Here is a 27072-nt window from a genome sequence, read left to right as displayed (position 1 = left end):
CGAAGCGCGCAAAAAAAAATTTTTATTAGAGATTTTTTATTTTGGGGGGGTATTTACCCCCCCCCCCCCAAATTGTTTGGGGGGGGGTAAATACCCCCTCCTAAATGGTTGGGGGTGCCTCCCAAAATCGTTTGGGGGGGGGGGTAATTGGTGAATTACAAAAATAAGAGAAAATAGTGAAAGTGCTAAGATTTAACATCAGTTCTTTGCAGTCTGTGATAATGAAAACACTAAGCCTTGTAAGTATACTATTTAGTTGTTTATACCTAAGTCTGTGTTCAAGTGCACGGGAGGTCGGAAAAATAGCCCAAAACCAACCCAAGATAGTTATAAAACTTTCCATAAATTACAACCCATTCGGACTAGAAATTTCTGAGATATTTTACTTTAGACAATAACCTTTATGTCACTCCGACGTTTGTCCACTCCGACGTTTTTCCCACTCCTATGTTGTCCACTCCGACGTTTGGGACTCCTGCATTTGGGACTCCTGCGTTTGTTCACTCCGACGTTTGTGACTCCTACGTTTGGGGTAGGACCATAAATGACCCAATAAAATCCTCTCGTATGAGTAAATTAGAACTATGTACAATATCATAAAACCTGGATCCCATTAAAGCTAGAAGTCTAAAAATTTGTATGTGTTTTCCTTGATCAACAAAAAATATTCTGATCTTATATTTTGTATTTTTGTCTAATGTCATTGACAACATCCATGAAAGTGAAGCTCTGAAATGAAAGGAAAAACGAAAATTAACACTTGAAGAGTGTCAGAACTGAATAAGTATAATATAAATGCTGAAGTCTAAATAAACAAAATTGTCAGTAAATTTGTTGCAAAACTGCTTAAATACATGTTTTTGTTTAACGACATATTTACATTTTTAGGACTTGTTTATAGAGATGCTTCGCTTATAACATTGTAATAGAAATCAGTATTCCAAAAATCATATGATTCGGATGATTTTAACATCCAAAAATTTGTTGTTTAAAATGGAACGTACGGACTTTCATGTAACGATTATAGAGTCGCTGCGCTTTCTAATGTGAATCAAACATTAGAAGAAAAAGGGAATAAGAACAAAAGATATTAAGAATTGATTTCACAGCCTTTTTAAAGGAAAAAAAGGAAAAACAGAGAAAATCAAAACATTTCTGTGAATTTTACTTTTTCTAAGGATAATTTACAAATGATATGTATTTGATGTCATAAAATGAATCCGTAACAGCTGGGAATTTGTTTCAACTATATATATCACAAGTGAATTATCCTTAAAATCATTAATATACACAGAAATATTTAGATTTACTGTGTTTTTTTTTTCCTTTAAAAAAGCAGTTAAATCAGTTACCTTGGGGACTATTCTATGTAGGTACCCAAAAAGTTTGTTAGTGTGTGTCTGCATATCTTTGTTTGTTACGCCAATAGAGACACAAACTGTACTAGATATACATTTTGTAAATCAGCTAATAAGAAGCTTCAATATTCATCTTGATTTAAGTTGTTAGATTGTCCTTATAAGACACCATATTTATTGATATTTTAATGGTCGAGTTGAGTTCTTAAAAAAAGGATTGCTGAATTTGTCGGAGGCAGAAGACAAAATTTGTTTTGTACAAAATTATCAAAGAAAAGTCCAAAACAAAAAAAAGATTATTAACATACAATTTTATACAATATTTACAGATTTCTAATATTATTTTGGACGCTTATTACACAAATAATTTTGTTTATTTGGTTTACAAAATATTTTTAAAAATCCAACTTAATCTCCTTTGAAATTCACTGCTAATTCCTTTTAGTGAATGGATGGATATAGAATACATGGATATATTGACAGGGGAATATTTGTTGTTAATTTAGTTAGCTAATATGAACCTCATTTTTTGATCAGTTTGTTCTTATAGTAGTTTAGGAGGGGACTGGATAAAAGGGGTTGGAGGGGGGAATTATTATTTTAGTTAGCTTTAAGTATCACTTAATTGTAGTCATAAAAAATATTGAGTAATAAATAAACAGCTTATTGTCCCCATTCTTCCCGTTTAATCCTATATTAATCACTGTTTATGCCTCTTGAAGTTAAAGGCATAAAATTCTAACTTCTTCAACACATCTAAGAAAATTACTGCTTCCTCACCATTTGGCTTTTGGGACTTCCAAAACAGTAATCTCAAAATGTTTTTACTTTTCTGAGTGTGTGTGTCCATTATACATTAGAATGTTACAGGGATGGCCGAGTCTTTACAAGAAAAGGCAGTAATCTTTTTTACATTTTTGTTTATTACTTTAGGTTAGGTTAGGTTGGATCATGTTGGTTAGGTACTTTAATTGTCCCACAGTGTTAGGTATCTTTACCGTGTAAAGAAATCTACTAATTACTAATGTGGTAGGCGGCATACGGACAAGCCTTTTCCAGAGTATGCGATGCTCCGTGTTTACCAAATAACACCCAGACGCTAATCCCCAGCTTATCACAATTCTACCCAGCCCATTTTTGGCCATTGTCTACACATCAGAGATGGCGGTCAACTTATACACCGCTGATAATGGGAGGGGCGCTGCCCCTCTCCACTTCGTGCCCCCAGCAACCTACCCTTTTCCGGGAGACGTCTACCTTACCCCCTATGGGAGCCTACCACTCTACTGCTCACCTGGATGGGGCTTCTCCCCATCTCCCCCACACCCTTCTCTACCTAACCCATTTATAATCTATTTTGTATATAAGCTAGTAACTTTGTTGTATGTGCATTCAGTTCAAATATATCTCTTAAACAGTAACTACTTGTAGTTCTTTATTGATAGAATCCTTAAAGGCTAGGGGCTCTTTTGAATCGAACTCGCATTGTAGGGTTGAAACGCTTCACCCTACCACACTAACACTATGATTTCTAAATAATTGATGATCAGAAAGTTTGAGCGACATAGATTTATTTACTATATATAGAAACTAGAGGCTCCACTCAAAGATTCTAGAACGTCACTATTTGTAGAAATAAGAAGAGAAAAAAATAGCCTAAAACCAAACTTAGATATGAAAACTAAATAGCCTGAAACAATCCAGGGAACTATAAGAATCTTTTATAAAATAGAGAATTCAATCGGTTCGATAGTTATCGAGAAAATAAAGTTATAGACGAAAAAACCTTGTTACTTTATATAGTAGGATATAAGATAATTATTCTATTCTTAAATATACATTTTCTTCTTTTTAGGTTATTTCACTAGTTTGTGTAGAAGTCAGCTTTTCAGGTTAGCTTCATTAACATATATTAAACAAGCATCCCAAACACATGAGCCTAAAACTATTTATTTCAGAAGGATTTTTCTCCTTTTTTTATAATTTTATTTGGCAAAAAAATAAACAGAAAATCCTCATGTTAATTTGCCTAATCATTTGGGACTTTGCATCTGATTTAATTTAATTTTCTATATTAAAAAATACCTAAATAAAGGGACAAGGCAGCAAAAGCTATAAATACCATAAATAAATTAAATTTTTATAAAATAAAAACCTCTGCTCAGTACTTTTCCTTTCTCTTATATGCTAACACGCTTTAGTGTACTTATTAATTAGTTGTGATGGTAGTAGGTTTTAGTTTTTACTAAAGTAATTTTTATTTGTTTCAGCACAATATTGTCCTAGAGGATGGTCTTATTATCCTCCAACAGGTATAGTTATACCTCCTATAACACAAAAACCATAAAGTAAAACTATTTTGATTTAGATTTGAGTTCATAGTTTTAATATATTTTACCCACTTAGGTTCCTGCTTCACAACTTTAAATAAACATCTGTATTGGGATGAAGCAAGAAGAGAATGTGCTTCTTTAGCCAGGGGTTCAAGTCTAGCCTCAGTAAGCACAAGAGAAGAAAACAATTTTGTTATAAGTAAATATTTAAATCCTTATAATAAAGTAACAATTTGTTTGTCTGTCTTTTGTACCAAAGGATCCTGTCTACCGCTGAACAGATATTGTTCTTCTTTACATGCTAGTTTCCCATAGGTCCCAGGAAAGTTTATAACTATTTTGGGGCAGGGAACCACCTAAGAGAAATCACCCCTAGAAAAAAATTCCCCCCCAAATTTAAAAACCGAAATTGAAATTGGCGGGGGGGGATTTTGATTTGTCTTTTTGAATCAAAACTAAAAATTGAGTTATCAAATTTAACTCCCAACTTCGCAAGGGCCTCGAGAGGCCACTTGGGGCGTAGACGCTCATAATAAAAATGGTAAAGCACAAAAATATTTCTAAAATCTCATGAAGGAAACATAAAGATGAATCAATGAATGTTTTATACTGAAATACTTGACTTGAGCTGTCTATCTTCAACAACTGTCAAGAAAATCATATTTCCCCCATGGATATTAGTTTATTTTTAGATCTCATTAAAAGACATGGTGCCAATGAGAAAGTTGGATTTTGGATGGGAGCCAATGACCTAAGAAGAGAGGGAGTCTATGTTTGGCTTGATGGATATAAAGGTAAATTTAACTATATATATCAGTAAAATATACACTTTCTAAGATAGTTTGAAGCTGTTTTACTGGATGTTAACACCCTACTTACACAATTTCCTTGTCTGACTACTTAATAATACTCCTGATCGACATAGAAAAAGAGAATTACTTTGTTTGGCTTGATGGATCTAAAGGTAAATTTACCAACTAATGTATGTAGAATATATACTTACTGTGACGGTTTTAAGCTATTTCATTGTAGATTAATACAACCTGCTTACCAAAAAAAAAATCCTCGGCTAACTAATGAAATATAATTGAGGTCTCTTAAGCTAATAAAATTTTTTTAAAAATTCAAGTTATATGTAGATTAAACATTAAAGTTAATATCTTTTCAGTTACATTTACAGATTGGAGTAAGACTCCCGTAGTTCAACCAGATGATTGGAAGAATAATGAAGACTGTGTCCATGTAAGAGTCTTTTTATCTTTATTAATATATCTAACATTTCATATATGTTATGATATTAAAAAGTAATAATATAAATTTCTTTTTATATTTACAGTGGTGGAAAGCAAATGGCTATAGCTGGAATGATGCACATTGTAATAAAACTGGTGGATTGTCAGCTGTTTGCAAGATGCCAGGTATTTTCATAAAAGCAGTTTATTGATTATTATTGATTTTTTCATAGTTTTCTTCATCAGTTTAGTTGGCAGTTTACTTTGCCCAGCCATTTGAGAGTTTGTATTTGTTGTGCCAAAATTACTTCCAGTTTCATGACATAATATATATCATGAGAGTTAAATTTTATCTAAATGGTTGTGAAATGCTTGTTCCTGAACCAATTAACCCTTACAGCTCGGGCCCCAATTCCCACCTTAATAGATCGGGGGGGGGGGGGCTCCAAGAGCCCCCCCCTTTATCTCGGCTCCTGTTACAGATAAAGACGTAAAATTTTTTTCTGGTGGTTCATGTGTATTTTTAGAGAAAATTACTTTTTCTAGTCATGGCAGCCAGGCCGCTCCATAGCCGCTTTTTAGCGGCCAGCCGCTAAATTTTAAAACAGCTGTAGAGCGGCCAATTTTGCAGCTAGGATGATCAAATTTTAGGACGATCTTTTATTTTTCATAACAAAAAAATTACTTTTTCTGATCATCGCCAAAAAACGGCAAATAACGGAAACCGCCATTTTCGGCGGTTACGGCGGTAAAACGGCGGTTGGCGGCGCCGATTAATATTTTTATCTGTTTGATGTTGCTCAAGGATTTACCAAAAAAAAATATAGGACTCTAGCTGTAATAGAAGCCACGATATTCATGATATATGTCTGTAGTAAAAGCCGGACAAAAATCGGTCATAAAGTCGGTCAGGGAGCGGTCAAACGGTCATAACACATTTTTTCTCAGAAGGTCATTGATATCTAAGTATTCACCAAAAAAATTTTAGGTTTCTCCTTATACATAAAAGTCATAATGTAGAAATTAAGATTTTTTTAGAATTTTTTTCTAATTTTGGTGCTACCCAACCGACTTTGACCGGACACCACGACCGACACAGACCAGATATCCTAATAAAATCAACTCTTGCTGACGTATAATTACTAAACTTAAAAAGTCATGAAGTCACAGCACTCCATCTTACCTACAAAAAAAATGAGATTGAAAAAACTAGAGGGGGGGGCTCTTGGAGCCCCCCCCCCCCCCCCCCCGATCTGTAAGGGTTAATATTAGTCTAATGCTTGAAATATATCTTATCACACTTAAGTACAAACTTTTCCATAAATCTTCGTGACATGTAAGCTTTTAAATTTTTTTGCACATTGCATATACATTAGGTTTTATTTAATATTTTTTTTTATTTCAGCATTGTAATGTGGATACAAAGTTGAACGAAACTGGCCGTCGATCTGCCCAATGGAAAATAATCATTGTAATGTAATTATAATTTTTTTATTTCGTTTATATAAATTTTAATGTAAATGTTATTCTGTCCAATAAAATTTAGTTCATTTTCTACAGCCTTTTCCTGACCAGTTTATAATATTTAAATACAAGCAAAGCTTTTTCTATAATTAGTGTCGGTCTGTCCATCCGTAATTGTTAGCTCTTTTCGTTAATTCAGACATGTTAGAATCGAATTCAAACTTTCAAACTGATGATTCCTATTCATTTAATTACATATCAGAAAGCATAGCAACTCTATATTAGTTACATAAAAGTCCGTATGTCTATTTAAAACATGCTAATTTTTAAAAATTTGAATTTATATTATGATTATCCGGTATTATCCTCTTAGAGATATTTTTTTCAATTTTGGAAATATCCCCTCCCCTTCTTCCCAACAGAATTATAAACTGGGGGGAGGGAATGAAATATATTCGTTGGGTCCTAATAATAAAATTATGTTCTTAAACAGTATTTGACGTATGTGAAAAAAATGAGCAAATTTTTAAAATTCAAATTGCGTGGCTTGTGATAATAGTAGAAAAGAGTTATGAATATGCATACCGTTAGAATTGCAATAACCATTTTTGTAAATATAAGAACTTCTAATGTGCTATGCATAGTTTAGGAGCTACGTGTTAAAATGTCCTAACTGACCTAAAACTGACTTGCGAGTTATTATTAAAGGTTATTTGCTACAGTATATATAAGCTTTAGGAGGTGCCATTTTATAATAATTTTTTATTTTGAGTATTACACGATCAAACTCAATTTCATTTCTGCCTCCTTCAACAGTATGGTAATGAGTTGGGCCTGTTTTGCACAAAGACATTCCACCTATTTGATAAGTGACTAAGACCTGTCATATAGATACAGATTTTGACTGAAGACAATAGAAATCACCCAAGCAACGGAAGAAAATATAGAGAATTACTGAAATCGGAGAGGTATTGCAGAAAAATAATACACTATATCTGTCTGTCTATCCCATAAGGAAAAAGGATAAGAGGATAAATACTCACCCCTTTTTCATGGTAAAATACTACTTCCCCATCCCTAAATTTAGAAGCAGACGAAAATCAAAAGCCGCCCAGGGCTTTTTGTAAGTCAATCATAAATAATAATGTGAATAAAAAGAAAAGCGATATTTAGCAAACAGCCGTGGGCGGTCAGAATCAGCTGAATGTTCATTATGAAAAAAATTTCCCCCTTTTTAGAAATAGAAGGATTCATCTTTCATGAACAAATTTTTTTAAATAAAAATAAAATTCTATGTAATTTTTAATTAAAACATTAAAACGAAAATATCTAATCTAATATTCTTGCCCTAAATATGGAAATAGTAAAAAGTAAAAAAATATTTTTTTTTAATAATTTTTAATCCTCCCATTTGAAAAGTAGTGGAATAGCAATAAATTTTAGCGCGGCAACAGCGCTGAGTAGGCCTCTAGGCCCACTGCCTATTTTCGTCTTCTAGTTGCTTCGATTCCTCTCTTTTATTTTTTTCTCTATGGTCTATCCTATTATATAAAGTAGTAAGCGTTTTTTGTCTGTCCCGAAGAATCTCTATAACTGCTGAACCGATATTGTTCTCCTTTACAGTGAAGCTTCTTATAGGTCCTGAAAAGATTTTAAACTATTTTTGGGGAGGGTGCCTCCACCCCCCCCCCTACCCCAAATTTTTTTTTTCTACTCTTTTGAAACTCAAATTTAAAATGTGATGAGGTGACTTTTCCCCTTTCTACCATAAGTGCCCCTTGAGGCTTCTAGGGGCGTAGCCACTAGTACTCTATAATGTGTTATACATGTAACACCATTATAGTGTTTTATTAGTCAAAGCTATAAGAGTACATACAATATCTGTAACTTTAAAAATGGTTCCAATTGCTGCTATTTCAGGTGTACGACATAAATATTAAGAGCGGGTTCTAAAGATAATCACTTCAATAGTGTAATTTGATTAACCCTTTAGAGTAACGAAGCTTTTATAATCTAAATGTCTGTCCGTCTGTCCATAAGACACGAGTTGGGGGAAACATAATTTTACGGCTCCTATAAAAGATAGAAAGCTGAAACTTTTGACATTCCCATTGTTAAGGAGCACACTCAACTACAAAATATTTTGTACACATTTTCGTATTTTTATTTTTTTAGTCCAATTTTCTAATTTTTATGAATGACAGTTTTAAAATTTCCAAGAAATTAAAAATTTGATTATCTGTTTCTAACTTTGGCCTAAGTTCACACTAAACATATTCAAGTTCTTCAACATAATTTGTATACATTTACTCATTTTTAAAGCGAAGCTTTTCTATAATTAGGGTTGGTATGTCTGTCCATCCGTTACGGATATCTTTTTTCGTTAATTTAGGCATGTTAGAATTGTCCTATTGATTTCAAACTTTGCATGGCGATTCCTGTAGTAGTGAGGTACTATTTAGAAAGCGCAGCAACTCTATAATCACTACCAGAATGTCGTACGTAATTATCCGATTGATCTGATTTTTGGTATACTGATTCCTGGGACAACAAAATACAATATTAAAAGCAAAGCAACTCTATAATCAAGTCATAAAAATGTAAGTATGTTCATAAACATTATCCTGTATCAAGCAGTTTTTCAACAAATTTTCTTACAATTTTGCTACGACATTCATACATTTATATTATGGTTATTCAGTTCTGACACTATACAAGTGTTAATATTCGTTTATCCTACATTTTCAGAGCTTCGCTTTTATGGATATTGTCATCCTTGTTTAGCAACAATCTCAAAATGCATTATTGATCTCAAAAAACTCCCCGCCTTTTATTATCGAAAATAAGAGGGGGAGTTTCTGTTTTTTTTTATTGCAACTTTAAAGTAAGTTAATAACAACTATAGAGCTATAAACATAGCATAAAAAAAAAAACATTGATTAAGTGACAGATTATGCCCTGCCCTATAAAGAGAAAATTTAAGCAAGCATCATCAAATTATACAACTTTTTTTACTTTTAAAAAAAAATTATCGCCGTTTATATCGGTTAAACAAGTGCAACTTTTAAATGGTTCTTGATACCTCTTATAGTTTTTTAGATAGATAGTTTTCATGCCCCTTTCTTTAGAAAACTGATTGAAATAAAGTTCAATGATAAGATATCCTAAAAATATCGGACCATCAATGTGCTTATTTACCCCCAAACCCCAAGTTAAAGCTCTTGTTTTTTTTCATTTTCTTTGTAAAAGTCACTTTTTAAATTTGATGATTATACATAACTAAATTTTATTCGCTCCATCCTGTCGGGCACATGATACCAGCAAACTTCGCAGGTAAAGATCAAAGGTTGTTGAATAAAGGCAAACAGGCACATATTTGTTTGGACCTCTAGCTCTAATTGAGGCACTATTTTCGAACTTATATTTTTTTAAATGGGGGGGATTTTTTTGTTTTTTGGGGAGTTGGGAGTGTCAAACCGCCCCAAGAAAATAGCCTAAAACCACCACAGGACCAGTATGAATATTCCCTGAAGAGTAAAATCCGATCGGTTCAGTGGTTACTGAGATCTTAAGGAACAGACTGACAGAAAGACATCGTTCTACTTTGTATTATAGATGTTAATTAAGTCCTATGTAAAACATTAACTATACTTGGTTAGACAAAGAATTATGTAAAATATTGGGGTATAGTCCTTTCCACGACATCCCTCCATAAGGGGCGATTTGTCGTATTTTGAAAATGGCTTTTTATAGGGTTAGGTAATTGGCCCCGCAGAGTTAGAGCCCCCCGCAGGGGCTAGAAATAGGAGAAAACTTACTGGAGGGATGTCGTGGAAAGGACTATACCCAAATATTGTCTAATATTTCTGCAGTGTTTTTATGTATTTCAATATTTTGTTATTTTATCGTTCTTTAATTATGACCTTTAGACTGTATATAAGAATCTGAACAAACATATCTACACCTAGAAGATACTCTTTGAATGTCTCTTTACTATGATAATTTATCCACCCGCTACTAGTGCATCAGCTCGTTGTCTGGGAGGTGATGGGTTTGTGTTAGTTGAATGCCTTGGACCAAAAGGTTGCACCGCTAGAAATTTCTAAACCGAAAGTATATTGCCCTAAATGTAAAAAGAAATTTGACTTTTCCTGGTAAAATTATAGAAAATTAGGCATGAAATTGAGGCTTAAAACATAAAATTGATTTATAAAACTGCTTACATTAAACAATAAACATCAATGGTAGGTGGTAGCAAAAGAAAGTAAAAGAGATTCCCTTAAAAGTAAATGCAAACTTAGCGAAAATTGTTTTTAATTTATAAACTTGATTAATCTTATGATCCTTATCTTGGAAATCCCTTTTTTTCCTAATTTTGTAAATGCATAGAAAATCCAAATTTTTTAAACGGGTTAAGAAGTCTATGCATCACCATACATTCATATACTTTTAAAATTTAATATATTTAAATTTCACGATAATTTTAGAAAATATAGCAAACCTATTTTGCTAGTATGTACATTCAATTTAAAAATGTTGACTTTACAAGTATTTTTCAGTCATTTTTCACATGATCAAAATACCATTTTAGAATTTTTTTTCAATGAATTTCAATTTGTCGGAACCAAGCCCCAATTGGCCTTGTTTCGATTTACGCTTGATGCAACCTAAACTATTACCATAAAAACAAACAAACTGGACCCGCAAAGTTTAAACATTTATTGTTGAATAAAAAAAACTTTATGATCGACAGCTATAAAATGAAAATAGAATTAGTAATCAAACATATTATACATTCAATAAGAAATTTTTTGAATAAAATTAGTTATGAAATATTTGCTTTATAAAGATGCAGCGCTACTTTTTGTGTATTAGAAAGAGCGCAACAACACTACAACGAATATGTATCTACACAACATCTAAATTGAATTATCATTATATAAATATTAATTTCACGAATAAAACAAGTAAAATCATATTCAAAGAAACTACGTCAACATTCGCTAAAGTCAAATATGTTTTAAATAACGAATATATAAAAACAAGTAACTCCATGTCCAAAAAAGACTACATCATTGTGCATTAAATTGTCAGTACTTTTAATTAAAAAGAAGTAAAGAAAATCAAAATATCTCTGCTTGAGAATTAAAAATTATTTGTAATGAAAATTTACCTTTTTTTTTCTCTTATAAATTATTTATGATCAGATATCCACGATGTTAAATATGTAAACCACCATTCCAGTTTCGCCTCTCTTGAAAGTGGAATGGTACATTTCAAAAATTGTATCGGCATTGATGATATCATCACCAAGAAAGGCAAAATTAGAATGGTGAATTACAAAAATCATATCATCGTTGATGATATCATCACCAAGAGTGGGGAAAGTGGAATGGTAGATAACGTTTTTAGAGGGTCAAAACCGTAATCATAGATTATATTTCTGCTTAAATAAAATTGAATTAAACTCCTAGCCCACAAGAGGTAATCTTTCACACAATTTAATGAGAGGCAAAAACTCTCAAAGGGGTTGGTGGCTATTTAAAAGCACAAACACCTGTCATTATAAATTTCTAAAAGCTTCTGTCTATAATTATATATTTTCATGACTAACTTTTCAGAGAAAGTCTCTAAATCTATGAAGGCCCTCAAGTATTTACGTCCAAATGTCTGAGCATCCTTTAAGATTGATGATATATCCTAGCTTGATATTTGTTATTTTTCAATTTAAGTTTACCACTTACACATGTTGTTTTATTTTTTCTTCAGTTTTAAAGATCACTTCATAGGAAAAGCATATACATTACTTAAGAAGAAAAGCATTTTTTTTTGTAAAAATGAGAGAGTTTCTTTGGATCATCCTTTTCTTCAGTGTTTTTAACAAACTAAAAGGTAAATACATTTAAAAACAAAAGTATTTTCATAATTAGTTGTAATTTCTATTCAATAATTGTAATTTAGGAATCAATCAATGGTCTAAATGTTTGAGGTTATGTACACATTAAAAATGTTTAAACTGAATGGACTTTTATATTATAAATGCTTTGAGATATAGCGAAGGGGCAAAATTTCCAAATTTATTTTGTAATATGTTTAAGCAAAAATATGACATCAATTTTGAAGGGCTCATAAAGCAACTTTTAATTGTTTAATTCATAATGCTTATTATATAATTGCTCAGGTTAAGTATTAAGTTCAAGATTTGTACAAACATTCCTGATAATCAAAAACTCTAACTTGTACTTTCATCAAGATAATTTGAGTCTGACAAATAAGTAAAACTTAACTAGGAAATGCCAACATAGATGACCATTTGGACTTATTTGACAGCATTTTTGGTACACCTGATGATGAGGAAGTGCAGGTCTGAGGCGAATTCTTTTAAAAAAATAGGATTGCTGAATCAGATATCATTTTTTTTAAAATCCTCAAAAATTCTTTTAAAAATCTATGATTTTATAACACTCTTCTTTAAATTTATAGATAAATTTTAACAGAATAAAATTTTGTGATCTGGCCACCATAGCCCATTCAGCGATGATTGATTTTTTAAGATCCCATCTCTGTTTATCTTTATTGAAAAGCATGATATTATTTCTTGACAAATATAACCTTTATCTAGCTTTTTTTGACAAAAAAACTATTAAGTGCCATAAAATTTGAATTTTTAAGATTTGATAATTTTTTCTAATTTAAGAGCCTAAATATTAAGTATTATTGAAAAAATGTAACAAATTGACAAATGTTTTAGAGAAATAAAATGCACTTATGTTCATGTGACACATCAAAATTAGAGGTAAGGTCTGTTTTGACAAGCAGTGAGTTGACAGTTATGTCTGTTTGTCTAAAAAAAAGTTTTTTTTAATAAATAAAGACTAGAAAGTTAAGCCTGCAGCCAATATTATAAATATATTATATATTGCTGAATATAAATAGCTTTTTTTGTGGACTTAAGTTAATATAAAATCAGTAATGCTACTCCTAAACTAAGTTTGTTTTTAATTCTTTATTAATTTCATTGAGTATTAGTAAAACATTGTGTTTTGTAAAAAATTACTACTTCAGTAAATGAAATCAAAGTAATCAATAAAATATTATTTACAACGAATTCCTGTAGAGCCAGCCAAAGTAATTCTAACATATTTATCAGACAGAGACAAGATACCATAGAAGGATTTAGTTAAATCTTTTTAATTGAATTGTAAAAAAAAAAAAAATTTGTTGCTTTGTTTTTAGGACCAGTTGAATAAAACTATTGAAAAAATGACAAACATGGAGAAAACTATTCAGGTCTTAAAATATTATATCTGTTATTAAAGCACCTCAGCACCTTGCAGCAGTGATTCTAAATGTTTTTTAGTGAATATATTAGGGTTATGTTTAATATCGTTATATCAACTAAAAAAAATTAAGTTTTACCATGGTTTTCTACAAACAAAACTTTGAAATGTTAGGCATTTTTTGACAAAATATCATCAAATGTTTTGTTCAATACTTCAAATAAAATAATATGCCAAAACATAATTAAATGCCATAAAATAGGAAAGTAAGAAACTAATAAAACATTTTTCATTTAAAAAATTTACTTTTGTTTCACAGCAGTTTGAACTCAACAAAACATTTAATTATATAGCCAAAAATGCCTAAAATTTCAAAGTTTTATTCATATAAAACCACGGTGAAACTAAACTTTTTAAATCAATAAAAGGATATTAAACGTAACCCAAGTACATTCACCAAAAAAACATTTAGAATCACTGCTGGAAGGTGCTTAGAATCCCTTGCTCCTGTTCGTGGATAGTCCCCTTTTGATCAAAGTGTCACCCCTCACAGTTTATTACTGTAAAAGTTTAACTAGACCACTGCTATCTAGCTAAACAAGATGCGTAGGTTTCTTTTTTGAGTAGTTTTATAAGAAACATTTTCCTTTAAAAAAGGTTTATTCTTTTTCTTTAAAGTGAAAAATAGGGGGAAAAGTCAGAATTTTATTATTTAATATCTTTATATTATATATTATTATTATCTTTAATTGTATATTTATTTCAGAGATTATCAGAACTTACTATTGGAATGTCTGTGGAAGAGTATACACTAAGTAATATTTTTTTTCTAACAAATTGAAAGAATAAAAAGAAAACAAGGATGACAACATCCATAAGTAGCGAAGCTCAAAAATCATGGAAGAACATCCAGAATGAACTATAGAGTATTTAGATATAAAATAAAAATTTATATAAAATCACGAAACCTTTCATGATTTATAATGTGGAAATCTAGGAATCGATCTAGCATCACAACCAATAAGTAAATCTTAATGAAACTTTGTGGAATCATGTAAAATGTAAACTTATTCAATCCCTGAAAATTCAAGCCATCTATTTGGACTAGGAATTGAAAAAAAGCTTGAACACTTAAAAAACTAGGAATCGATCTAGCACCCCAACCAATAAGCAAATCTCACTGAAACTTTAAAGAAGTGTGCAGAATTTGAATTTATTTGATCCTTGAAAATTTTAGACTTCTATCTTTAATAGGAATCGAGAAAATCATGAAAACTAAAAAATTAATTGACATATCTCAATTAAACTTGGTGAAAATATGTAGAATGATAACTTATTTAATCTCTAAAAATTTCAGCTGTCTATCTTTTATAGGAGCCGAGTAAATCACGTTTCCCCCAAAACGTTTCAGACACACATACAGACGGACATTTCAAATTATAGAGTAGCTCCGCTACTAAAAACAGTGTAAGAAAAAAAATTTAACTAAACTTCAAATGCAAATGTATTGATTGATGCTGTAGCGCACTTGACTTGGTGAAGTGAAATATTAGATTACTAGTGACGAAGCGGCCTTAGGCCGCCTTAGGGTCCGAGTTATTAGAAAAAAACAGGGGGACATTTCAAATTATAGAGTAGCTTCTCTACTAAAAAATATTTTAGCAGAAAATCTTACATGAACTTTATATGTCTGTCTGGTACACAATCAGAATTATGATTAACTTTTAATTAAAAATAGAAAGCAAATTTGTCTGTGAGGATTTCGCTAACTAAAAGCATCATATATTTAATTATCTTTGTCAGTCAGTCCGTCCATTATGCTAAAGTTTTAGTAATTAGATTTTCTCGTATTCATTCGAATCCGGTGGATAGGAACCGGTTCTCATCCTATGTCTAGCATCGTATTATAAACCACTTTCTACGAATATAAAAATGTACAATCATAAGATTAAAACCAGTTTTTTTAGCCCGTTCCTTAAGCACCTTGGTTTTAATCTTATAATTGCACATTCTATATCCGCGGAAAGTGGTTTATAATACGATGAAAGAAATAACTATTATGGTTTTAGAGATGTACGTTTAAAGTTTACTGTATAAATTTCTATTGAAATCTAATGTTTTAACCACATTGTCTATCTTATTAGATTTTTATTAACTTCACAAAGTTTATGGATGTTATCATATGTTTCTTTGTACTCAGAAACCGTAAGGAGTAAACGTGAATTTCTCTTCAGTTATTAAAAAAACATCCCAACTGATGAACATCCAGTATATAACTTACTTTGTATGTCCGTCTGTTGGAAAGCTTTGTTATGCATCTACTATCAAAGATATTGTATAAATCTATTGTAAACCTTTCCATGTTTTTTAGCTTTACTTATAAATAATGTCATCCTTGTTAAGCTTTATAATTTCTTAGAAATTCTTATCCTTATCCTATCAAGAGTAAAGGCACATCAAGTGTAAACAATTTATCTATAATACAAAATCTATAATACAAAGTAGAACAATGTCTGTCTGTTTGTAGCGAAGGATCTCGCTAACCGCTGAACCGATCGGGTTTTCCTTTACAGGATAGCTTCTTATAGGTCCCGGGAAGGTTTATATCTATTTTCTTGGAGGGTAGGACACCTCCAACTCTCCAAAAAATGTAAAATACCCCCCCTCAAAAAAAAAAATTTTTCTTTTTAAAACTAAAATTAAAATAGTGGGGTCAACTACCCCCCCCCCCAAAAAAAAAAAAAATCCCCCCCCCCAAATTTAATTTTTTTTTCAAAATCTAAAATACGAAAAATTGGTTTGATTAAACCTCTTGGGGCGAAGCTGCTAGTTTATAAAATACTAGCGGCTTCGCCCCTAGCCTCTAGGGGCATTGCCCCAAGAGGTTTGATCAAACCAATTTTTTCGTATTTTAGATTTTTAAAAAAATTGGGGGGGGGGATTTTTTTTGGAGGGGGGGGGCCGGGGGTAGTCGACCCCACTATTTTAATTTTAGTTTTAAAAAGAAAAAAAAAATTTTTTGGGGGGGGTATTTTTCATTTTTGGGGGGGTTGAGGGTGTCCCACCCCCCAAGAAAATATTTATAAACCTTCCTGGGACCTATGAGAAGCTACCCTGTAAAGGAGAACCCGATCGGTTCAGCGGTTGGAAGTGTATTTTCAATGCTTGATATGTACTCGATATGGGAAAGCACCCTAAACCTCACTTGCTTAATTATTATTAAATATATTTTTTACGCGAAGCACCTCTTTAATTAGAAATGTCCGTCTGAGGGTAAAACATAATTCTTCATCTGCTATTAAAGATAGACGGCTTCAATTATAAATTAAAAATGTATTTTTCCCCTTTATATGCCTTCGGTCTGTCAGTATAGCTTTTAGTATTTCCAGGGAAGATTTTATTTTCTTATCTTCTATTCAAGTTTTGTATGATTTACAACATACAACAATAAATAACTAATAAAAATATTTTTATTTGTAAATATATTGTCAATTTGATTTCAATGTCTCATTCTTAATATCTCATCTACTTAACTGATTGGGTTCTCTATTTTATATAAACTTAACATCGGTCCCGTGATGGTTTTAGGCTATTTAGTTTTTAGATTTAAGTCTTGGGATGGGAGTCCGTAGATAATTTCGGGGCAAACGCTAATAATATGTAAAGTTTTTTTGTCTGAAGGTTAAAATCTCAATAACTACTAAAGCAATTGGGTTCTCAATTTTAGGTAAGCTTCAAATAGGTCCCATGGGGGCATTAGGCTATTTCATTTTTAGATGGTTTTAAGCTATTTTTTTCTAGCCTGTTTCTGCCCCTTTAATTACAGAGCCCCTGGATGCTAGGTACGCATCCGCTAGGTATGCATTTTTTTATTCAGAATTAGAAATATGGATTTTGTTAAAATTTCCCTGACAATTCCTATGCCCTTTTTTTTGGGGTGGGGGGCGGGGGGTTCACTGTATATTCACAGGGAAAATATTAGAACATAAATATAAATATATTAACTTGCACATAAAGATTACTTCAAGTTCAAATACTTACGTTAGAATTTCTGTCCGGCTGATTTTAGTTATTTATTTTATAATAAAAGCCTTTGATACTATAAACGTAATAACATTCTGCCTTAGCGCTTTCTTTTTTTTTAAACCTCTCTCTCACACTTGCTTTTTCTTCCATTTTTCTTTTGATTTCTTTATTTGACTTTATTTTGATACATATTTATAATAATGCTTTTTTCATTCTTTCAAAAATGCAATTTGAATTATGGAATTTATTTTCCAATATATATTTTTTTAAATAACCGTCACGAAAGGGTTAAAATATTTTTAATTTTTTTTTGTAAATCTGAACACATTAAAAGTAGCGCTAGAATCAATTTATTTTAAAACTAAGTTTTCTTAAATTTACTATATTATGCATTTAAATTTTCTGTTTTAAGAATAGTAATTAAATACTTCAACATTATGTAAATAGCAACATGAAATAAAAAAGATGAATTTATTCTTAATAAAGTAAAATATTGGGTCTTATTGTTCTGGGCAATGAGAGTTTATTATGGATTATTGGAGCACTATGAGTTTTAAACATTTATCCCTTGGAAGACTTGAGCTCATATATAGACATTTATTTCCTATATAGATCTGACATGGATCTTAAAGCAATAATGCAGGCCGTTTTGTGAATGTTAAAAATTGGAAGAATCTATTAAATAAAAGTTATCACTAATACACTTAGTAAATAAGAAATATATAATACAAACTTAGCTTAAACCAATAACAAAATTAATTCAAAAAAATATTGAAACCTTTAAGTGGTTTTCAGCTGTCATTGGGGCAACATATAGTAAAATTGACGACCTCTCCATTTGCCCCACAAATATCATTTAAGATTTATTTCACTTGTTGGTTATACCTTATACCAGGGTCAATTATTTACTCCCGCATAATAGATTTCTTTGGAAAAACAATTCTTCTTTTTCTTTTTTAGACATACGAAATTAATAAAACTATTTTAAGACTATGCAATTTATTGGAAAGCTCAAAACCTCCAGTTTTCATATTGGTATATAAAGTTTGTAGTACGAACCAAGGAGGGAGGGCCCAGGAGGGGGGGGTTTATACCCTTTTATGCAATAAAATTCAGTATAAACTTTTGCTCTCTATGTTTTTGGGCTTGTTGTTATAGTTAATAACCTGATTTTTTGTAAGTCTCTTAAGTGATTAAAACTCCAGTAAAAGTTTGAAAATTGAATTTTGGCACTTTCCTTTTAGGGGCTAGTGGGGTGAAACAGTCCCCAAAACACTAAAATCTAAGGTCTGAGCTTATTTTTATTTTATATTTCATTAGTCTATAAATGTATATATCAGAGTATGTGGTAAACTAACTCTTTGTTTATATATCTTTTTATACAATTTTCGTTTTACGTGTTGACAATTTGTTTGTTCAATGGTCATTATTATAGTTATTTTAAATCATTTAATATATTTATTGTATATTTTGAAATATTAAAAATTAAAATTTAAAACTGGATCATCCATTTTCAATCAATTATGATTCTGTTAAAAAATGTACTTGAAAATGAGTTGAGAACGGTAGTGATTTTTATAAAGTTTTTACTAAAGTCAATTTTATTTGTTTCAGCAAAATGTCAAGAAGGATGGAGTTATTATTCTCAAACAGGTGAATTTGAATTCAGAAAATTATTTAATGCTTGAAAAATATTCAAATCAATAACATATTTCATGCCATTCAGATTCTTGTTTCAAAATAATAACAGACAAACTGTCTTGGTTTGATGCTAAAGCAAAATGTGAATCATTAGCCATTGGATCAAATCTTGCATCAGTAACTAATACACAAGAAAACGAACACATTAAAGGTTAGTTTTTACCTCAGATTTAAGCATCATATAAACTACAATAAGTAAAGCTTAATTTATTTTTCTTCATTTTTTAGGACTTTTTGCAGGCCGAGTAGGAATTTGGATTGGACTTAATGACATAACTCAAGAAGGACAGTTTGAATGGCTGGATGGAACTCCATGTAAAGATTTAACATATTTTTATATAGTCAGATTCTCTTAAATCCAAATATTATGAATTTATATTTTTATATAATCTTGATTACATATTTCAGTTAAACCAGATGTATATGCTGGTTGGTCCAATCCAAGTCCGGGTGATGCGTTGGAAGATTGTGTAGCTGTAAGTAATTAACATAAATTAAAATAATATTGCAATATTTTATTTCTATATTTATAACTAGATGTCACTAAAAACCTAATATTTATTATTAAAAATATGATATTATAGTAACTTCTGTACTCATACATTTATTTTCTTGATTAAAAATTACATTATTTGCAGCTTATCTTTAAATTTATTTAAGTTGTGGCCAGGGTTGAATGGATATTGGAATGATGCAAGTTGTACTAGATTTCAATTTGCATCTGTTTGTAAAATGCAAGGTAGTATAAATTACTGTTTTTATTTGCTTCTTGATATCAGCCAACTTGATTTTTTTCTTTTAATGAATAATTATGGCTAGGGAGGAAAAAGTCTCAAGCAAACCTTAAAGAACGTGTCCTAACTTTTGTGATTTTTTAAATTATGTTGAGCAATTATTAAAAAAATTTATTTTGTTGAACTCCAGTGAATCAAAACTTTAAACTTAGGGAGCTCATCACGAATGGGTTAAAGAAAAATCACAAAAGTTAGGACACGTTCTATGAAGTAATGGGAAGTCAACCCTCCTAAATAGAAATATTCAAAAAAAATTTCTTTGTTTAATTACTCTGTGGTAAAATTAAACCCAGGTTGTGCGCTGTATGCACAAAAGTTTAAATTAGTAAAAATTTAACCCAGGTTTCCACCCCCCAAGAAAACAACACTTCCTCAAGTTTCCATGTTTTATATGAATTTTCTTGATTTTAACTCATCAGACAACCAACTCTTTGTTTATACAATCTTTTTAAAGAAACTTCTTTTTATGTGTGACAAATTAAAGAACTTTTAATATTAACAAAAACATGATTGATTTTAAAATGATTTTCTATAGAAAACTTATAACTCAAATTAAAATTTCTCTTATCATAAATAGAAATCTATTTTCAATTATGAATCTGTTAAAAAATGTACTTTGAGTTAAGAATGGAAGTGATTTTTAGTTCATACTTTAAGACTATAAGTTTTTACTCAAGTCAATTTTATTTGTTTCAGCAAAATGTCAAGAAGGATGGAGTTATGATTCTCAAACAGGTGAATTTGAAATCAGGAAATTACTTAATGCAGAAAAGTATTTGAGTCAATAACATATTGTATGACATTTAGATTCTTGTTTCAACATAATCACAGACAAACTGTCCTGGTTGGATGCTAAAACAAGATGTGAATCATTAGCTCCAGGATCAAATCTTGCATCAGTAACTACTGCACAAGAAAATGAACACATTAAAGGTTAGTTTTTACCTCAGATTTAAGCATCATATAAACTACAATAAGTAAAGCTTAATTTATTTTTCTTCTTTTTTTAGGACTTTTTGCAAGCGGAGTAGGAATTTGGATTGGACTTAATGACATAACTCAAGAAGGACAGTTTGAATGGCTGGATGGAACTCCATGTAAAGATTTAACATATTTTTATATAGTCAGATTCTCTTAAATCCAAATATTATGAATTTATATTTTTATATAATCTTGATTACATATTTCAGTTAAACCAGATGTATATGCTGGTTGGTCCAATCCAAGTCCGGGTGATGCGTTGGAAGATTGTGTAGCTGTAAGTAATTAACATAAATTAAATTAATATTGCAATATTTTATTTCTATATTTATAACTAGATGTCACTAAAAACTTAATATTTATTATTAAAAATATGATATTATAGTAACTTCTGTACTCATACATTTATTTTCTTGATTAAAAATTACATTATTTGCAGCTTATCTTTAAATTTATTTAAGTTGTGGCCAGGGTTGAATGGATATTGGAATGATGCAAGTTGTACTAGATTTCAATTTGCATCTGTTTGTAAAATGCCAGGTAGTATAAATTATTGTTTTTATTTGCTTCTTGATATCAGCCAACTCGATTTTTTTCTTTTAATGAATAATTATGGCTAGGGAAGAAAAAGTCTCAAGCAAACCTTAAAGAGCGTGTCCTAACTTTTGTGATTTTTAAAATCATGTTGAGCAATTATTAAAAAAATTTATTTTGTTGAACTCCAGTGAATCAAAACTTTAAACTTAGGGAGCTCATCACGAATGGGTTAAAGAAAAATCACAAAAGTTAGGACACGTTCTTTTGAATATACACCATTTTTGTAACTATATGTTAAAACATAATTTAAAGTATATTTTTACAATAACAAAAACCATGTCAAAAGTTCAGTGTATCTTATTTGACTAAACATATAAGCTTGGCGGCAAAACTAACATAAATCTCTGTGACATGCAAGCTTGTTATCATATATGCCAACACATTAATTCATTAATAAAGTTTTAATTAATCCTTTTTTTTAGCATCTTAATATGGATACTAAGTTGAAAGAAAATGGCCTTTGACCTGCTGATTGGAAAATAATATTGTAACAATTCTATTCTCATTTTAATTTGGTTTTCAAAATTAATGTATATTTAAATATTTTTGTTTAATTCCTAAAATAAATGTAAGATAAACTAAAAGTCACAAATTTTGAAATAATTGCTTAGTTTACCCGGACAAAGCAGCAGTAGAAAACATAACATCTTTTGTTATGACGCAGTGTCAGGCCAAAATTCGAACATATCACCTCTTTGACGCCTAGTGGATGTGCTACACGATTGAAACACATTTTTTTTAATGTTATGTAATTCTTGAATAAATTTCCTAGAAAATATATAGAAATAAACATTAAATGATATTGGAGATATGATTAGGTAATTAATGCCTATTATAAGCATTTACTACAATTTTTATATTCAGTAGAATCTTTATAAAGCAAAGCTTTTTATTATCTAGGTTATGTCCGTTTGTCCGTAAGTTAAATTTAAGCATTTTAGAATCTTACTACTAATGTTGATTGCTGTAACAAATAGATACAATTTAGAAATAGCTAATCTAAAATCATTCCCAAAAAGTCCGTATGTCTATTTGATTTTGAAACATTATATATTTTCAGCTTTTTTTGCATGATAAAACACTTATTTTTTGGAATAAAGATTCATAGCTTCTTAGATATTGTGTTAAAAGCAAGAAATCTCTACAAACAAGTCATAAAATGTAGGTATGTCCATTTTAAGAATCCTGTATTAAGATACTTTGCTTTTTTCAGATATTTAAATCCTATTAAAAGCATATTCTTATAGTGCTTAATGTTAGTTTGTCTGATTTGGCGAGCTTCACTTTTATGGATGCTGCCATCCTTGTTTATATAAAACTTATGTAAAAAGTAATATTATATACAGGGTGCGGCACATAAATCCGGACGTTTTTTAAACGGCCATAGCGTCAAAACTACTTAACCAATCAGGACGTTTGACCCCACTATAAAAAGCTTAGGTAATGACCTTTGGACGAAGATGGATGTGTACAACGAGCAGGCCGCGCATATGTACAACAAGGCAGATTCCAAATGCGCCGGCGCGGTGGTTTAATCTGGATTCTCGTCTAGGGTCCACTAAATCTGACCTCAGCCCATCTGTAGGTAAGGTAGAGTTATGCAACTTGCTTGGGATACTGTTAAATACATAAGTAAGACACTAGAAAAGACTAGAGCTCTCTATCTGAAATGGCTTGGCCGTAGTACTCCAGCAAAGTGAAACGGGGCAGATTTTGAAATGTAAAAAACGTCAAAAACCGTGAAAATTCGAGAAAATTTCTAGGTTCTTTACTTCAGGGACACATATTGAACTTTAAAACTCATTTTAGACTATGGGTTGCGCTGACAACCCTAGCTGAAACTTCATGCCATTTCTTAAAAGGTAAAGAACGTCGTTCTAGCTCAACTGAGGTTCAAATCAGAGCCTCCGTGTCTAAGATGCTTGAAAGTTGGGCGAATTTAGATCCTGCCATAGATATGGCCTCCCAGCAGCCTGATCTTAATTCAATGGTCTTTAAGGCCTGGGGCTACTTTGAAGCATGCACCAATAGACGTGCCCATACCACAAAGACCTCCCTCTATGCCACTATCAAGGAGAACTACGCTTGCTTGGACAGATACATTTTTACCTAAACCTGCCGGCGGTTGAGGAGGCGGGTAGAGGCGGTGATTGAGGTTTGCGGCCATTTTTTTGAATAATCTAATAGTCATATACCTATTCTGCCTCCAAGTTTTTAAAATTCAATAAAATCTTTAGAATTGACGATTTTATGTTCATTTGTTTAAAAATTAGCATTTGTCCGGATTTATGTGCCGCACCCTGTAGATATAAAATTTTACTGTATTCGATATATAATTATCTAATGAAGGCTTGTTAAAGGCCTATCCTTAAATTTATTTTCAACCATATTTAGTGGGGGTTTTTTTATTATCAATATGGAATTTTATAAATGGATTATTATTAATAAAATTTCATATTAAATACATGATTATTTAATGGTAAATATGCTTTTTCAAAAAGCTGGTTTGATTTCCCAAATGAACAATTATATATTTCCTCGTATTTCAAATAGATTTGTTGTTTACAGTAAAATATTTTCTCGTATTCATTTGAATCCGGTGGATAGGAACCGGTTCTCATCCATACGAAATAACTATGTCTAGCATCGTATTATATCCAGCTTTCTACGAATATAAAAATGTACAATCATAAGATTAAAACCAGTTTTTTTAGCCGGTGCCTTCGGCACCACAGGGCTTTTTCATAAAGCTTTTTCAAAAAGCTGGTTTGATTTCCCAAATGAACAATTATATATTTCCTCGTATTTCAAATAGATTTGTTGTTTACAGTAAAATATTTTCTTGTATTCATTTGAATCCGGTGGATAGGAACCGGTTCTCATCCATACGAAATAACTATGTCTAGCATCGTATTATATCCAGCTTTCTACGAATATAAAAATGTACAATCATAAGATTAAAACCAGTTTTTTTAGCCGGTGCCTTCGGCACCACAGGGCTAAAAAAACTAGTTTTAATCTCATAATTGTACATTCTATATCCGCGGAAAGCCGTTTATAATACGATGCGAGAAATAACTATTCTCGTATTCATTCGAATCCAGTGGATAGGAACCGGTTCTCATCAATACGAAAAAAACTATGTCTAGCATCGTATTATATCCAGTTTTTTAGCCGGTGCATTCGGCACCTTGGGGCTAAAAAACTAGTTTTATTCTTATAATTGTACATTCTATTTCCGCGGAAAGCCGTTTATAATACGATACGAGAAATAACTATTAATTTAGGTTCTGTCGAGCACTGAAACCCTTATTTGAAATTGATTTTAAAAGGAGGGGGGTGTAGTTTTTTCATGTACCCAACCCATGCTGGGCTACCCAGAATCTAATTTGACCTAACCTGACTTAACCTAAAGTAATAAACAAACAACACGCCACTAATTATAACTATACACAAAAATTTAAATGTTTTCTCGTATTCATTCGAATCCAATGGATAAGAACCAGTTCTTATCCATACAAAAAAAAACTATGTCTAGCATTGTATTATATCCAGCTTTGTAAGAAAATAGCACCTTGGGGCTCAAAAATCTGGTTTTAATCTTATAATTGTACATTATATATCCGCGGAAAGCTGTTTATAATGCAATGCGAGAAATAACTATTCTTTACCTTTCATTCCTTTTATTTTTGTTTAATACCAAAATATACATGTCTCCCAACCCCATCGGTGAAAGACACAAAATACACTGGTTACCGGATGGGAAAAGCAGTTTTTTGAAACAGGCTATCTGAGATTATTACAGATTATGATAGATAGCCTTTAAACAATTTATGTTTAAGTTAAAATTGAAGGTAACCAAAATATACAAATATACCCAAATATATATAAAATATATATACTTCAGAGGATATGGAAAAACATAATATACCAATATGAACACTAAGAGGATATAAGCTTTCCAATGGTATGTTTAACATTTTTCTACCACTTCTAGGTGGTGTGCAATGATATGTTTAATATGTTTGTATATTTTTTTGCAGGCTTGCCAATTTAAATTTTAGGTTAAAAATAGCTAAAAATCTTTTTCTCGCATTTTCCCAAAAAGAAATGCTCCGGATTTCGTAGTTTTTTGGCATTTTTCATTAGGCTATATTTGTATTTAATAATTTATCAAAATATATAATAATCTCAGATAGCCTGTTTCAAAAAACTGCTTTTACCTTTTACGCTTTGGCGACCAGTGTATTTTTCTGATGGGGTTAGTAGACATATATGTTTAGGTATTACACAAAAATTAAAGGGATGAAAAGTAAAGAAAACAATGATTATCTCTATTAATTATTAACAGGATGTCTGTGTGTTTTCACAGAAGGATCTTGCTAAACATTAAAATGAACAGATTCTAATTTACAGTGCAAGTTTTTCACAGTTTTTTTTAGAAAGTGAATTACTATCCTTCCAATTATATGTAATTATGCATATATATGATTAAACCATACTTTCAGAAAATTAGAATTTTAGACATTCTGTATAATTGGCATATCCTTCAGACTGTAAAGAAAGATTTGTCTCCTTTTATTGGCTTAATTTCCTTCCCTTGTTTTAGAACTATCATTGAGAATGTATATTAATTTATCATCCATTGTCTTATCCCTTAAGATCCCTAAATATTGATTTACTTAAGGAAAATACTGTTGGCTATGATGTATATGGAATTAAAAAAGGATAGTGTTCAAATTTAATTTTTTGGTTTTTGAATTACAAAACAAGGACTATAATGTTTTTAGGTATGACTGAAAGAATAATAAATTATACATGAAAAACGATGTTTGTTTGTCCATCTGTCTATCCGTTTTAAAGCAACTCTAAAATTTTTGTATAATATAATAATCCTATTAATAGGATTTTTAGAATGATGATTCCTCAGACAACAAGGTCAAATACAATAGGCGAAGCATCTCTATAATAAATACTAAAATTGTAAGTATGTCCTTTTTTTCTAAATCATCTATCAACGTAATTTTACAATAAATTTACCTACAATTTTGTTTAGACTTAAACATTTTCATTCTGCTTATTTAGTTCTGACAACCTACAAGTTTGAACTTTCGAGTGTCCGACCATTTCATATATCGCTTTTATGGATGTTGTCATCCTAGTTAATTCTAGAAACAATGGAAAGCTTGGGAAGCTTGGAAAGAGAGACAAATGCACAAATCCATGCATTTACAAACCAATTTTCTAAACAGGTAACAAATTTAAATCATTTAGGTTCTTTCACTCAAACCTATTATTTTACCAAT

At 30.9% G+C, this 27072-nt stretch overlaps 2 protein-coding genes across 3 annotated transcripts in view; both read left to right on the top strand.

Annotated features, from left to right (window-relative positions):
• Nucleotides 1–206: 206 nt before the first annotated feature.
• On the top strand, nucleotides 207–6476 carry LOC145333014 (perlucin-like protein). Its single transcript, XM_080178143.1, has 8 exons — nucleotides 207–239; nucleotides 3214–3250; nucleotides 3629–3670; nucleotides 3765–3890; nucleotides 4384–4485; nucleotides 4860–4933; nucleotides 5028–5109; nucleotides 6329–6476. Exons 1-8 carry the CDS (start codon nucleotides 222–224, stop codon nucleotides 6334–6336), a joined length of 489 nt encoding a protein of 162 aa, XP_080034269.1. The 5' UTR covers nucleotides 207–221; the 3' UTR covers nucleotides 6337–6476.
• A 5631-nt stretch (nucleotides 6477–12107) lies between these two features.
• LOC145333011 (C-type mannose receptor 2-like) overlaps nucleotides 12108–27072 on the top strand; it is a 54504-nt gene continuing 39539 nt past the window's right edge. Inside the window, exons 1-16 of one of the 2 annotated variants that reach the window (XM_080178141.1) lie at nucleotides 12108–12279; nucleotides 12678–12751; nucleotides 13139–13183; nucleotides 13624–13677; nucleotides 14434–14482; nucleotides 19308–19346; nucleotides 19420–19545; nucleotides 19623–19709; nucleotides 19803–19870; nucleotides 20055–20133; nucleotides 20885–20923; nucleotides 20996–21121; nucleotides 21199–21285; nucleotides 21379–21446; nucleotides 21631–21709; nucleotides 22189–22350. In XM_080178141.1, coding sequence (XP_080034267.1) covers nucleotides 12225–12279; nucleotides 12678–12751; nucleotides 13139–13183; nucleotides 13624–13677; nucleotides 14434–14482; nucleotides 19308–19346; nucleotides 19420–19545; nucleotides 19623–19709; nucleotides 19803–19870; nucleotides 20055–20133; nucleotides 20885–20923; nucleotides 20996–21121; nucleotides 21199–21285; nucleotides 21379–21446; nucleotides 21631–21709; nucleotides 22189–22196 — 1083 coding nt within the window. In that variant the 5' untranslated portion in view covers nucleotides 12108–12224 and the 3' untranslated portion in view covers nucleotides 22197–22350. Of the gene's footprint in view, nucleotides 12280–12677; nucleotides 12752–13138; nucleotides 13184–13623; nucleotides 13678–14433; nucleotides 14483–19307; nucleotides 19347–19419; nucleotides 19546–19622; nucleotides 19710–19802; nucleotides 19871–20054; nucleotides 20134–20884; nucleotides 20924–20995; nucleotides 21122–21198; nucleotides 21286–21378; nucleotides 21447–21630; nucleotides 21710–22188; nucleotides 22351–27072 lie in introns of those variants that run through there. The other variant, XM_080178136.1, reaches the window with a different exon arrangement.

This window comes from Acartia tonsa, chromosome 12 (genome assembly GCF_053477335.1).
Source record: "Acartia tonsa isolate MP-2025a chromosome 12, ASM5347733v1, whole genome shotgun sequence".
NCBI lineage: Eukaryota > Metazoa > Arthropoda > Copepoda > Calanoida > Acartiidae > Acartia > Acartia tonsa.
The sequence above is the reverse complement of the archived record's forward strand: the minus strand, read 5'-3'. Positions and strand labels throughout refer to the sequence as shown.